The 14,808-nt window shown below is 41.6% G+C and overlaps 1 protein-coding gene across 2 annotated transcripts in view; it reads right to left on the reverse strand.

The window, feature by feature from the left end:
- Nucleotides 1-7,464: 7,464 nt before the first annotated feature.
- Nucleotides 7,465-14,808, reverse strand: part of LOC111147370 (oxysterol binding protein like 3) — a 175,113-nt gene continuing 167,769 nt past the window's right edge. For both annotated transcript variants that reach the window (XM_022503375.1, XM_022503374.1), the window contains 2 exons: nt 13,819-13,941; nt 7,465-10,370 (listed from right to left, as the gene is read on the reverse strand). In XM_022503375.1, coding sequence (XP_022359083.1) covers nt 10,274-10,370; nt 13,819-13,941 — 220 coding nt within the window. In that variant the 3' untranslated portion in view covers nt 7,465-10,273. The remainder of the gene's footprint in view (nt 10,371-13,818; nt 13,942-14,808) is intronic.

Raw genomic sequence — 14,808 nt, forward strand, 5'->3', positions numbered from 1 at the left:
AGTGTCCCGGCTGTGAAATCCTCCCTGACCCCCATCCCAACAGACCCAAATCCTCTTTTGCGAAGTTTCCACAGGTGGCCAATATTCCTTCTAGGCTATATTTCTTCTCTCATTGTTCTCATTGTTCTTCTCTCATAATTCTTAGTCATCTTTGTCTGTCCCATGGATGGCAGGTGGTTCTTCTGGAACCTACCAGTATCTAGAAGAATGGTTCTCAGACTTTACTGTGTGTAAGAATCCCCAAATCAACACAAGACTTTCTTTTTAAAAATCCTATTCTCAGCTAGAATATAGCCCTACACACTACAGAATAAAAGAAAGCTGACTTCCTTCGCTATCTAAGCTTATTTTTAGCCCAATAAATTGGAAGAAGCAACCTACAGCTGACTTACAAACACTACCTACCATATAACTGGTTGGTGGTAGTCAAAGAACATATTTCAGGACTGTAGTATTAAGTACGTGCGTATGTGTCTGAACAGCTTTAGGGAGATATAATTTCACCAAGTTAGAAAATAATCATATTCCCAGGCCCTATCCCCAGAGTCCGACTCAGTAGGTCATGAACAGGGGTAGGAATCTGCATATTATGCCTGAGCGACCTGGATGCCAGGGGTCCAGACCACATTTTGAGAAATCCTAGCTGGGCCCATGATCTTCCTTGTGTATATTGCTCTAGTGCTGGAGAAACTGGCATATACCAAGATGGGGGCCTTTTTCTCAAGTGAACTGAATGGGCGGTCAATCACAAACCTTTCTCTATAAAACCTTTCCAAGGAAATCAACAAAATCTCCATTTTGTGCCCAAGCTCGTCTTGACTTATCCTCCTCCTCCCTACACTCACCCACTCCCGCACTCCATGCACACTGGCCTCCTTGCCATTCCTCCAGCTGCACCAGACACAACTTGGCCCAGGCTGGTCTGTGCTGTTCCCAAGACCCGAAACCTTCTTCCGCTTTTCCTCTACACTACTACAAGTCCCTTCAAGTCCTGAACCAGGTGAAACCCTCCCTCACCACCCCATGTAACATACAACAATACCCTCCTGGACGCCTTCCCACTGGGCTTGAGGGTCTGTCTCCACAACCCTTGGTGTCTGTTACATCACACATTTGTCTGTTTCCCAGTTCCCCTCTCCACCCCACCCTCTGCCCACCAGACTCGGAGCTCCAGGAGAACAGAAACTCCTGCATTCCGTATCATTGGCTGGTTGAATGTGGGTAGGCAAAGGACCCTATCAAGAGGCTTTGTGACAATTGCCCACTCTTGGATAATTTTGATTCCAGAAAAGTACAACGATTCAAAAGCTGACAGCTTTTTCTGAATATGTGACATTCTTCCATGTGGCCATATAATTACCACTTTCAGGATAAAATAGAAAAGAATCCTTTAAAGCAGATTCTGCAATTTGTAGGTAAGCCCCGTGAGGGCAGGGATGGTGTCTGGCACATGCTTGGTGCTCATGAATATTTGTCGATCAACCGCAGAATATTTCCACCTATTCTCAAGATCACAAAGTGGCAGCACAGAGATAAACTTAAGGATAATCTGTCCATTTGCTGTTGGGGCTAAATGAGATTCGTGGAGGGCAAGTGATTTACTTAAGTTCTCACCACTAACTAGAATTAGGTTTCCCAAGTCCCATCCCATGGTTCTTTCCCGTCCTTGAACTGCTGTGTCAGCTTCAAAACCTGACAAAATCTTTGGAGAACAAGTTCTTAACACTGGGAAGGGAAATGGGTGTTTGTTGGGGTTACATTGTTCACATCTCACTCTGTAGCAGGCGCTGGATTTGGACAAGTCAGTGGTGTATCCCCAGATCGCTACTGACTAGTTGTGAGAGTTGGGTCAAGTTGCGTAAGTTCTGGTCCTCGGTGAACTCCTCTGTTCAATGGGGATGGCTAACTCGCGCTGTCGTGCGACCGCCTCAGCGGGGTTGTGAAACTGTGACCCAAGTCAGGAAGATACAGTGCTTCCATCTTGCTGATATCTGATCTGGTCTTCCACATGAGCCCTCGCATCCTAATTAGCAAGAAAAAAATGAACTCAGGATCCAATTTTGCTTAAAACTTAATCTAAATGGGTACGGAATTTCAGTATGAGAGTGAAAAGATTCTGGAGCTGGGTTGTTGTGATGGTCCCATAACAATGCAAGTGCCCTCGAGGCCACTGAACTGTACACTTAAAAATGGTTAAAATGGTAAATTTTTTTATATATTTTACCACAATAAAAAATTAAAATGAGAAAACAGTCTATTCATATAATTTGGACACCCTGCTCTGGTCATGCTTAGTCAACCCCTCAGATTTTTCAGGTGTGACCTCACTTTCCCTCACGGTGTTTGCACATACAGGTGGGGGAAACACTGGAGGCGGCGGCTTATGTGATCTTGCAGTGGAGGAGGAAAATCGAGGTCATTGCGCTGGGTGTGCCTTCCTTGGCCTTCTTCAGTCCCTTCAGGGCTGTTTGTGAGCACTCCCCACCCTTTACCTAGTGGCTCCAGGCTGAGGAAACCCCAGATACTGTGACACATCAAAAATTTCTCTGTGTTGTTAGTTGGGAAGCAGTGTTGTGGCCTAACTGGCACAAAGGGGAACTGTGAGTCATACGGGGCATCTCCCCCTCACCCCCAGCCTTGGCCTTCCCTGTTGTCAAGCCCTCTTGCTCTCTTCACTGTCTGAGGTCTGTCCCTCCTCTCAGTGTACATCCATGAGGCCCCATCACCTCTCCCCTCATCACTTGGGTGTCCTCTATATAGAGCCCTCTTGCCACACTGGTTGTTGACCAGTAACTCACTGGCTTCCCACCGGACCAGAAGCCTCTCAAGGTGGGGGACTGTGTATTCCCAGTGTCTGCAACCATCCCAGCTGGGCAAACTTCTTTCGAAGAATCTACCACAGCCGCTGCTGCCTGATCTCTGTGGAAGCCCCTTTTATAGTTCCCGTGAGGTGTCACAGGAGAAAGAGGTGACAAGGCGCTTACCTTGACACTTCCGAGATGGTACAAAAACAATATACAACATTTCATGAAAAGAAACATAGCTGTTACCAAAATGCTACTTTTAAAGTATCATAAAAGTAGAAGGTGGTGTCCCAGCTCAGTGGTGAGCAAATGTGGGGTTGCCTGGGAAGTGTGTGTTTGTGTATAAAATTGCCCCAACACATTATCCAAATTTGAGAATCACTGCTGAAGTTGACAAAGCTTTCCTAAGCTGGTATCTGTTTAAATGATGGCATTTAGCAAAGAAGAGAGACTGACCTTAGCTCATCAAAACTTTGACAACAACCATATCACAGAGAACCGGAGTTTGTTTTGTTTTGTTTTTTAAAGTACAGTTAATCATAATTTATCCTTGGTAAAATAACCAAGAGCCAAAATAATTTTACAAATTCTAGCCTCTTCAAAAAAAAAAAAAAAAAGAAAAAAGAAAAAAGAGGCTCTTAAGGCTATTTACTTACCGAAGATTCCTCTCAAAGCCGAGGCAGGAGCTCCTCTGGTATAAGATCCAGGTGCTTGTTCTGCTGTTTGCCGGGCCCTCCCCCCAACCACCTTGAGGGCTGAGCTCCAAGAACAGTGGGGTAGGTAGGTTTGGGCTTACTTGGGTTTGGCCATCAGGGTGGAGGACCGAGGAGACAGAGATTGGGATATTTCCTCCTTCCTCTGGGCTGGATTTTCTAGCAGAGACTGGGTGTCCCTCCACTACAGCTCCAGATGGCCCTTCCCCTCTTTGAAGCTCCAGCTACTTCCGGCTGTGCTAACAACTTCCTGCTTTGCTGATATGCCTTCCCCCCGCCAAGTAGCCCCTTCATTTTCCTCTCAAACTACCAGAGTTAGGTTTTGTTTCCTGCAGGGACCCCAACTACTAAGTCCATGAAAAGAAACCCTTGTCTGGGTGTGGAGGGGGAAGGTGATGTCCGGACTTGTGGGTTATGGCGGCCATCAGTCACGTTAGTGCTGGTATTCCAAGGTATTGATGGGGTTTTGGAATATAGGTGAGGTTGGGTGGGGTGAGGTCTGGAGCCTATGACCAAGAAAGAATTCTTTTTGTTTTTTAAAATTTTATTTATTTATTTGACACAGAGAGACACAGTGAGAGAACAGAAGCAGGGGGAGTGGGAGAAGGAGAAACAGTCTCCTCGCAGAGCAGGGAGCCCCATGCGGGGCTCGAGCTACTGGGATCATGCCCTGAGTGGAAGGCAGATGCTTAACAGAGTCACCCAGGCGCTCCACCCACCCCAGGCCAAGAAAGAATTCTTAAGACATCTATGGTGCAAAATGGGGGTTATTAAAGCACGGGGATAGGACCGGTGGGTAGAAAGAGCTGCTGCCCCAGGGTTGCGGGGGGTGGGGGGGTGGGGGGGTGGCTGATTATATACTACAGGGTTGGAGGAGGTAAGGGAGAGGGGGGTTTCCAAAGAACTTTCATATGCTAAAGAGGACCTACATTGTCAAGTTAAGGTTGTTTTTTCTTCTAGTCAGGCATTAACAGTAAGACAGTTGGAAGCTTCCTAGAGGAACATTACGCTCTCTGGGCTTCAAGTACCAGTCAATCAGCTGCAGATTATAAGGACATTGAACTGTATGTACATTCCCTTCCAGAAGCTAGATCATCTTGTAGATTGCTAAGACTTGTAAACTGAGGAAGATTCCTGTCTTTCAGGATTGTGATCTCTGTAAGTTAACTATTTTGTTTTTCCTTAGGGCAGCCAGGAGTACCTGAGGAATGCCACTTAAATCCCATGACCGGGAGGGAGGGGGTGTTGTGGGGTGTCGGCTTCTGCTTTGTCCTCAGCTTGCCTTCCCTTTATCAGTATGACTAGAAAATTGTATGACTGAGTTTGTAAAACTAATAGCCTAGAACCCGTACCTCCAAATTTGATTACCTCCTCAAAGTTGACACCTTAGGATGCTTGAAGACGTATTTCAGCAATGGCAAAGTATTCTGAGGTTGGTTGCTTGTTAAGATTTTCTTTAGTGTTCATAACCCGTTATTCTGAATAATGTTGGAAAACGGTCCTCCTCTGATGGCAGATTTGATTCAGATCAACAGGCAGTATCAACAACACATACTGAAAATTGGAAAGAATTTCATTATGTTCCTATGCAAATTTCACTGATTATTTTCAAAATAATCAGTGAAAGAAAATTATTTTTCTTTTCTTTTAAGCTGTAATCCAATCACGTTTCATAAATTGCTTTTGGTTGTCTCTTCAAGTGTTCTTAGAGATACAGAGAGGTGAGTTTATGCCCATAATACTGCGATCCAGCATCCCGTCTACCATGATAAATAATGTCAATGAATCAGATGGGTGTTTAGTGAAGGTTAAGAATGTTCCTGGCATTGCAAAGGACACAACTTGCATATGGGAGGAGGAGATGAGTCAGTCATTCATAAGGGCCATTAAATTGGTAAGAGCAGTCAGCAGTTTCCTTTTTCATGTTAAGGCACACAGAGCACCCTCTTTCCATAATGTGCTGGGGTAAACACAGGGAGCTCCTTGGGGGCTCTTTGGGAGCTCTGGCTGCCTCAGGTCCCTCCTCCTAAGGGCTGAGGGACCTACATTTGTATTATGGCAACTTTATGGCTTTCCAGTTTATGTCCCAGGGTATTCTTACTTCAGATCTCTATCACTTTATTTTTTTTTTAATTATTTATTTATCTTGTAAGAGCCTATTTAGCCAGAGCGATTCCATCTTGAATTAAACAGTCATTTTGTTGTTTATGCAGTAAAACTTACACTGTCCCTGCCCCCTTTCCCCCACGGGACTTACTTAAAAACAAGTCCCGGAAACCAGTCCCAGGTAACAAAGCCCAAATACAAGGGTGGGTCAGGCCACCCTTGGAGACATCCAATCAGTGGCGGGGTGCATACTGTCTCCCTAGTTACCAAGGAGTATGGGCCTCCCCTTGGGTGCCAATTCTGACTAGGGTGATAGGCTAGTTCAAATAGCTACTAGGGTAAATTGTAATTCAATTGGTCACTTATGTGTGATCTAGCATGACAGTGCAGCTTTCTCTGCGTGTTACAGTTTCATTGGCCACCTGTGCTTGGCCAGGCCCAACCACATGGCCTTTGCCCCTAAAAGCTAGTCTGTAAAGCTGAGAGGTCGCCCTCTCTGTAAGAGGCGCAGCCCCGAAAGTTCGGTCTCATTCTCGATGCTTGGCACAGAATAAAGCTTCGCTTGACCTTTGCTTTGTATCAGTCTTGCTCCTTTAATCATGGACCCATTATTGGGGGACCTTTCAATCTGACACAGAGAGAGAGAGAGAGATGGCGAGAGAGGGAAGCAGGGGGAGGAGAGGGAGAAGCTGTCCTCCCGCTGGGCAGAGAGCTGGATGTGGGACTCGATCCCAGGACCCTGGAATCATGACCCAAGTGGAAGGCTGGTGCCCAAAGATTGAGTCACCCCGGCGTCCCTCTCTATCACTTTAGATAACCAGGCGTGTTTCTAGATAACCCTAGTTTAGAGTCTTTCTCCCCTTCAGCAGTCACCAATACTCATTAACCTGGAAAAACAAAGACAAAGGTGGCCCTTTTTCCATGTTGTTTATTCACCATCAACTAAGCTACATGAGGGGGATAAACAAATTAGCACAAACGTTTTGGGGAGAATGGGGTATATGAGTGGAAGGGTGGGATTTAAGCAGAAAATAATCTTATACACAGCTAGAAGATTTACAGATATTCTTTAAAAAAAAAATAGTATCCTCTGAAGGTAATGGAGGAAGATAAAATCATCATGAATAAAATAAATTAGCAACTTATCATTATGTAACCCACAACGAAAGTCTCAGAAAATGGTTTGGATTTTCTGTCATGATTTACAGATACTCATGTGATAAATATTTCCAACACAGAAAAATAAAGACCAACAGCAAGTAACAGATTTATACAATGCAGAGGGAAGTTGAACGCATGAAAATAGCTATCATCTGGTAGCAAAAATAGATTTATGCCCATGTTAATATCAAAACTAAAGACATTCAAATAAATTATGCTAATACATTGGAACTATTACTCCTAACATCATAAGAACAACAACTTTATTGCTCCTACTCACAACTAAAAGGTCGGAGAAAATTCTATGATAGCTTGAGGGCATAATATAACTCACTGAATATGTAGTCAGCCTAGAGCAAGGTTCAATAGCCAAATAAAAACTTGATTCTTTTCTTTCAGGGTGGAGACTGTTTATAGCAGAACAAGACCACTCGTCGTAAATCTGGAAAATAACAGATGAGGGACAGTCCTTGAAGCCCAAGCACGGGATTTACTGGAAGTAATTAAAAGGAGAATATAAGAAAAGCAGCAGCTCAAATGAAGTAAACATGAAGAGTTTTTGTTTTGTTTTGTTTTTGTTTTTTTAGCTTGTGTATTTTTCTCTTCCAGAGAGTCCCATGGGAAGCACACAAAGATTGTGGGCTATTGGGGCACTCTAGCGACCATGGAGAACTGGACTGTTGTCCTAAAGTGAACTCAGCTGTTCAGTTAGTCCCGGAACCAGCTTGACTTCTGAGGGGTGAAGGGCCGGGAGAGCCACATTGGGATTCCGATGATTACATTTGACTCAGGTAAATACCAGCCTCTGCTCTGGGGCCTGCAGCCGAAGGGATCTGCTGTCAGGCCACACCGGAGGCTGCTGGACTCTTCCAGAAGGATCTCCTGCAGCTTGGGGTAATCGATAGTGGCCACAGGGACATCCGAAGTACAAGAATGCCCAGAATCCCATTTTCAAGAATACATATGTAATTCACCATCAATTTGGGATAGAATAATCAGGAAGAATATGGAGGTTAAAGCATATATCTCAGATGGCACGGTGATCGCAATTATTGGATTGGGATTTTCAAAGTCCAGAAAGTTAAATTCTACCCTCATTCTTCCCAAAGAACAACATGTTTCTGTTTTCTTTGTCTTAAAAGTAGAAAAAGCCCTTGAGCTACAGATGAGATGGGAAGGTGCTATGGAGAAAAGGGACTGAAGGAAAAAAGAAACCATTTCCCCTTCAAGGTAGTTTTAAGACTATAATAACAGGATGCTATTATAATATCACTAATATCACTAAGCTATTTAAATTTCAGAAACGCCCTTCATAGGGCTGGTACTACTGACCAGTAGCTTTTTAAATTTGCATACGGTTCCATATCATATTCTAATTTATCTCCACTTGCATCTCAAATAAGATGACTACCAAGGTGGTATTTGGTCCACTTATGCTTGTGATTCCAAAATAAAGCATAAGGTCAATTGAAATAGCGGGAGAATTAAAACATTTCCAGATACTGTATGACAAAGCTACAGCCATTCAGGCTGCCTGTCGTGCTTTTCTTGTGGTGGGTTTTTGTTTTGTTTTGGTCTTTTTTGAGCCAGCTTCTGGAGGAGGCCTATTTAGTAGTCAGTATTGCTCAAAGTCTGCATTTTCCTTCATAATGTGAAAACTAGATTTGGTTTTCCCTTGAGTCTCCTTAAATCTACAGAATGCTTCTTCCTGTGTGTGAGGAGAATTCGGATACATGTTTGAAAAGAAAAGAACAAAGCACATATACCAAAGAATTGGACTGTGTCATCTAAACTGCTTAGAAATGGAAATGATATTCACATTGTATTCATCTTGATTTCCTGATATGGAAGGAACGAATGTAATATTTAATGAGCCATTTATTGTTTTTAAATGCTAATCACTTGCAGAGTCCAAAAGGCTACTGACCCACTTTAAATAACTTCATTTTGAAAATGCAGTGCTGTCCAACTACTTGTTTATTTGGTGTGACACTGGAAAAAATCATGCATTCTTTTTTCCCCATCACTTAATTCTACTTTTCATTCACAGAATTCTACACGCTCTGAAATTATTTAATTATCTGTAAGTGTTTTCTGGAGAAATCTTTTTACTACACCATTATACTTGATATTCCATAGGATTGTTATGGACATTAGACTAAAAGGCTTAAAAATTAGGCTTTGGTTTTAATGTAATCTGGGCAGAAGTTGGCTTTGCTTTGATAACACACTTCAACTACTGCACAAATTGTATTATTGTACATTAAAGTAACATATTTAAAAAGACAAAGTTTCTCCTTTTAGTGGTTATAATCTGTATTATTCAAGACTGCTGCAAAACTCACAGAAGAGTAAAATGAGTAAGAAGAAAGTGTAGGAAAGAGGTAAGACAAAGCTTTATCAGAACACAACACAAAGAAGAACATCAATTCTCTACATTTGTCTATAAGGCAGATGGTCAAACTTTTTATACAAGATCTAAAATATGGTGTTATTAAGAGGTAGAAAATATCAAAACAGTATTTAAGAAAAATGCATTATTTAAAATAATCCGTTATTTTGCTAAACTTTTAGAAAGTCAAACTGTTGTGTGGAATGCACTGTATGTTTTAGGCTAAACTGGAACATTCCATACTCCACAGAGCTATGGTAAAGGGTGAGGAACCCAGGGGTTGGGGTGGGAAGCAGAAAACAGTTTAACTTGTCAAGAGTTCAGTTCTCACTAAGGAGAAATTTCCTACCATGTCTCTGGGATGCCACTATAGCATTTAATTAATGGGAATGTCTCAGATTGATGACAATTTCTCTGCATAATAGGGTACAATTTTGCACAGAAGGCGATACACCTCTAGGGAGGGATGAGCTCAAATGCTTCCTCCTCTTCAGGAAGGCGCCGTATCTGTTCGATATTAAAAATATACATTCCACTACTCTTGTACCATCCTCCCAACTACCAAAATACAAATACAAATATTCTTCAGACTCCAGCACCAGCAGAATTGTTTCCTATGAGCCATTCCAGAGCTGCTGGAGCCAAAAGCGATCCGAGTTACCAAATTAAACTCGGGTAGCTTATGCATGAGTGAGTAACCTTGGGTATTCATATTTCTTAATGCACCTGGATAAATTTTTGTCTCCAAAACAATTTTATAAGGCATAAATTTAGTTTGAATTTTCCTAACCTTTGGAAAATTAGTGTTAAAGCTTCTTTTTTAACCCACACATTAACATTCAATCTTGCATGTTTATTAAATAGTTTATATATAAAATGAAATATCAAGGTGTTCTACATTCATATAAACAATTGTGATAACATTTGAAATTGTAAAGAAACCTACTGAAGAAAAGACATACTTTACTACTTACAATGCTAAGCTAAGCACAGGTGATCATTCTAGATAATTTCTTCTAAGTACATAGACACAGGTTTGTGGCTTCAGAAAGCAAACACAGGAGAAGTATAAGGGTGTATCATTCTTCTTTCCTTTTTCACCATAAGACAGGATGGTCCAGTTTGGAAAAACCGAGATCTTTTCTAAGTTCCAAATAGGTGCCATTGCTCACCCAGGAGTCATCACTGGATTTCCTGTGAAGGTAAAAGAATTTCTTGAAACCTATAGAAAATATCGTCATATTCTCTCTTTCTCTTTCCCTCTCCCTATCTCCCCCTGCGCACCCCCCCGACACCCCCAGTGGCCTGGCTGTCAATCTCACATGCAGACAATATCCCTGACAGTCTCCTTTGGGGACTGTGAGGGACCAGGAAGCTTGGAAACCATTTTGTTACTCCTGACTTGCGCTCTCAAACTTACAGCCTATGACAAATGCTGCTTCTGAGAGAAACACGGATAAGGGAAGAGTCTGTCATGTGTAAAACACAGCTGGGATGATGGCCACCATCTTGGGTGTGACTATATAAAAGCTAGGAATCAGCCAGGTTGTTCACAGCAAGTTATAAGTTGACATTAAAAACAAAAGGAATTGGAAGACATAAGAGTCAGGAGAGCACAGCCTTGGTTCACCATTGTTTGACTAGATAATATATTAAATAGATAAAAATTCATAAGGTCCAAAGGGGTGGATAGCTAAAAGTCTTCTTTCCATTCCCATCTCCCAGACTCCTAGTCCTTTTTCTTCAGAGGCAACGCTCTTATAAGCTTCATTCTTTCAGAGAAATTTCATGCATGTCTGAGCATGCATGCACACCCGTGCACACTCCACCCCTCCCATTTTTTTACACAAAGACAGCCCTATATGGCATCCCACCCCTTGAGACGTTGACAGAACGATATCTACTGGAGATCATTTTCCATTGTCACAATAGGTCAGCAAGCTATAGCCCAAGGGCCACATTCTGCCTTCTGCCTATCTTTGTATTATTGGTTTTTTTAAATTGAAGTATAATTAACACACAATGTTTTATTAGTTTTAGGTATACAACATATTGAGTCAACAATTCTATACATGTCCCTCTATCAGTGGTCACCACTGGAAGTGTAGTCACCATCTGCCACCATACATTATTACAATATTATTGACTATATTGCTTGTGCTGTTTTTCATCTCTGTGATTTATTTATACTTAGATTCCCTTTAATCTTAATCCCTTTTTACTGGAACACCACCACGCCCATTCACTTAACTATCGTCTACGGCTGCTTTTTATGCTGTGCAGGGGGCTTGGGCAGTTACTCCTATGACCCTACAGCCTGAAGGGGCGCCTGAGTGGCTCCAGTCATTAAGCGTCTGCCTTCAGCTCAGGTCATGACCCCAGGGTCTTGGGATGGAGCCCCACATTGGGATGCCTGCTCAGCAGGAAGCCTGCTTCTCCCTCTCACCCTCCCCCTGCTTGTGTTTCCTCTCTCCCTGCTCTCTTTCTCTCTGTCAAATAAAGAAATAAAATCTTTAAGAGAAAAAGAAAAGACCTTACAGCCTGCAAAGCTAACAATATTTACCATTTGTCTTTTATAGGAAACATCTGGTGACTCTGGCCATAAGGAATCCTGGTTTCTTTTTATACAGTTGCATGATATTCCGTTGTAGAAATGGACCACAATTTAACAGGTAGCTTACTGGTGAGCTTTTAGCTATCTAGCTATCCCAGACATATGTTAATAATAATAAGGTAGACCTACAACAATATGTAATTTTGTATGCACATGAGTACAGTTACATTGAAAATTCCTGTAAGTGGAACTGCTATATCAAAGAGTGCATGCATTTGTAACTTTGTCTGATATTTCATGTTTTAAGAAGCAAAAGGGGAGACTGCCTGTTTTCCTACACTCTTGGGGACACAGATTTTTGTCACACTGGTTTCCCTCTTCTAATAAAGGGATGTGTCTAAACTGAGCCAGTCTGCCTAGCAGACACTTTACTGTGACACAGAGGAGCCTGGCTTGTCCCAACTGTAGTTTCCACTTGGAATTCCCGCTGACGCTTTCCTTGTTGCCACGTGCCTCTCGGTCACCTCTGTGCTAGGACCGCTATGGCTCAGGGTTCTTGCCTCCTTTCCAGCTCCTTATTTGCCACATCTGATACTCTGACACTTTCACAGACTATCCAGAGGAAAAGCCGCGGCCACGCGGCTACAGCTGTGTTCCATCCTTTCAAGTTCCATTCTAGACGGTGGCCACCACAGCCTAGGGAAGGTTTTATATTTTACATTTAAATGTTAATTCATTTTCCACAGAGCTCCACAGCCTTTGTGAAGTCACTTTTGATGCTTTCAAAGTAGATGGAATTGATGCCTCTCCCTCCCTAGTTCTTGAGACAACTTAGTTACTCGCAAGTTTTAATGATCCTAAAAAACAGGGCAGTGAACATCTTTATAAATGTAGATTTCCCTTGTTTAAAAATGACACTGGGTGACTTATGAAAGAAAAAAGAGAACTGGCCTACTTAAGGGTATGTGTGAATATCTATCAACTGGTCAGTAAGACAACAGATCAAAATAAACAAACAGGTTTGTTGGTTTATTTTCATCTATCCCTTTATCTATCTCTTGTCTTTAAAAGAAATAGTTTAAGGAGTCTTGTTTTTAAAATATTTAAATGCAACTGATGAATCACTGAACATTACATCAAAAACTAATGATGTACTGTATGATGGCTAATTGACAATAAACAAAATAATAAAGATAAATAAAATATATAAACAAAGTTCTGAATATTCTGGGATGAAACTCTGGCCAGTTGAATGATTTTCATTTGCCTGTAACCTGAGTTGGCGGAAATGCTCAGAAGGGACCTGACAAAATCCACAATGACTCTAGGGGTAAAAAAAACATTATATTTTGGGGATGAAACATTACTTGCTACTATTTTGCTATTTTGGAATACACAATTACTTAATTGCTACTACTGCTGCTGCAAGATTAGTAGCTAACTCCTCTTGTCCATTAAAACATAATGACAACAACAACAACAACAAAAAACCAAACCAAAACTAAAAACCAAACAATAAAACCCAGGCTGCTCTGAAAATAAGACTGGGGTGGAATAGGTAGGGCAAGCATCTATTGCTTTTCTACATGGGCCTGGTTTGTTTGTTTATTTTTTTAATGAACAAACAAAAAAGCCCCTATGGCCGTACACAGCCCTGGCGTGTAGGCAGGAGGGCTAGACCCCAGCCCAGGGCATCTCCCTGGGGCCTTCCGTAGAGCCCCTATGTTCCCCGGGGCCTCTCTTTCTTCTCAGGTAATAATAAAGAGGGGGTGAAGAGCGGATGCTCTCTGATGCCCTTCTAAATCCTGGAGTCTACTTTTAACAAGACCTTTCATGGCAAGTTACTTTCAAATGAAGAGTAAGTGTTCCAAATCCAAACTGGAGTGTTTCTGAAACTTCTGCAAACCGAGCATTAGACTACTTGCACGTTCCATGTTCCCGAGGAGAGGTTTTAGGCCTCTGGAGTAAGACCGACACCAAGAACGCTCACATTTGGGGAGGGGACACTCTTGTCCTCTTTCCTCCTATAGAAGCCTCCAGGGTCACCAGTCCCTGTGAGCCCAAGACCCCTGTGCTGGGCGCGCACACCTGAAAAACCGTGGCTGGTGCTCCACGCAGTTTTCTTCTAAGACCCGCCGCCTTTCTCTTTGCAGCTGTTCGATCCTCTGCTTTTGTATTTCAGCTTCTTCTATGTTCCCTTCCTCCAGGAACCTGGGGTAGTAAGGGGGAAACAACGGAACGCAGGTTCCAGGATAACACCGTCATCGTGACTACTAGAATGATGGGTCTAGAACTGGAGATTCCCTACCTGTAAGAACCCTCTCTAAGCCTAAAGGCAGCATTTTGCAGTAGTTAGGGAAGACACTCTTTGTGGAATTGGTGATACATACAAGGTTCAAAAAATTATATCTATAAAAAGGAATTTGTCCCTTTCGTCCCCGTCCCTCATCCCACCTGCTTCCTCACCACGCCCTTTCGTGGGAGCCTTGGAGCCCATCAGACTGTTGAATCTCTGCTAGCTGGTAGGTTATGAATCCATAGGTCAACATGTTTTTAAAAATATGCATTTCTTTCAGTGACACTGAGCATCTTTTCATATGTTTGAGAGCTGCATTTCCTGTTTTGTGAACAGTTCATTTTCCTATGTCCATTTTTTTAGAGTTCATCTTAATTTCTGGAACCAATTCATTAAATGAGTTGTAAATACACATTTTGTTTGTCATTTAAGTATTTAATTCTTAATATTAAATTAAATTAAATTAAATTAATATTAATTTAAATTAAATTAATTAAATTAAAATTAATATTAATTTAATTAAATTAAAAAGTATTTAATTCTCGTTATGTATATATGTATATACATTATATGTATATATACACACATATAAAATATAAAAAATATATAAATATATAAAATATTGAAAACATATACATATGTGTGTATGTGTGTGTATGTGTGTATATGCATATATATGTGTGTACACACATATAAAATATAAAAAATATATAAAATATTAAAAACATATACATATGTGTGTATGTGTGCGTATATGTGTGTATATGCATATATATGTGTGT

Source organism: Enhydra lutris, unplaced genomic scaffold (genome assembly GCF_002288905.1).
Source record: "Enhydra lutris kenyoni isolate GAN:26980312 unplaced genomic scaffold, ASM228890v2 scaffoldscaffold16, whole genome shotgun sequence".
Lineage (NCBI taxonomy): Eukaryota > Metazoa > Chordata > Mammalia > Carnivora > Mustelidae > Enhydra > Enhydra lutris.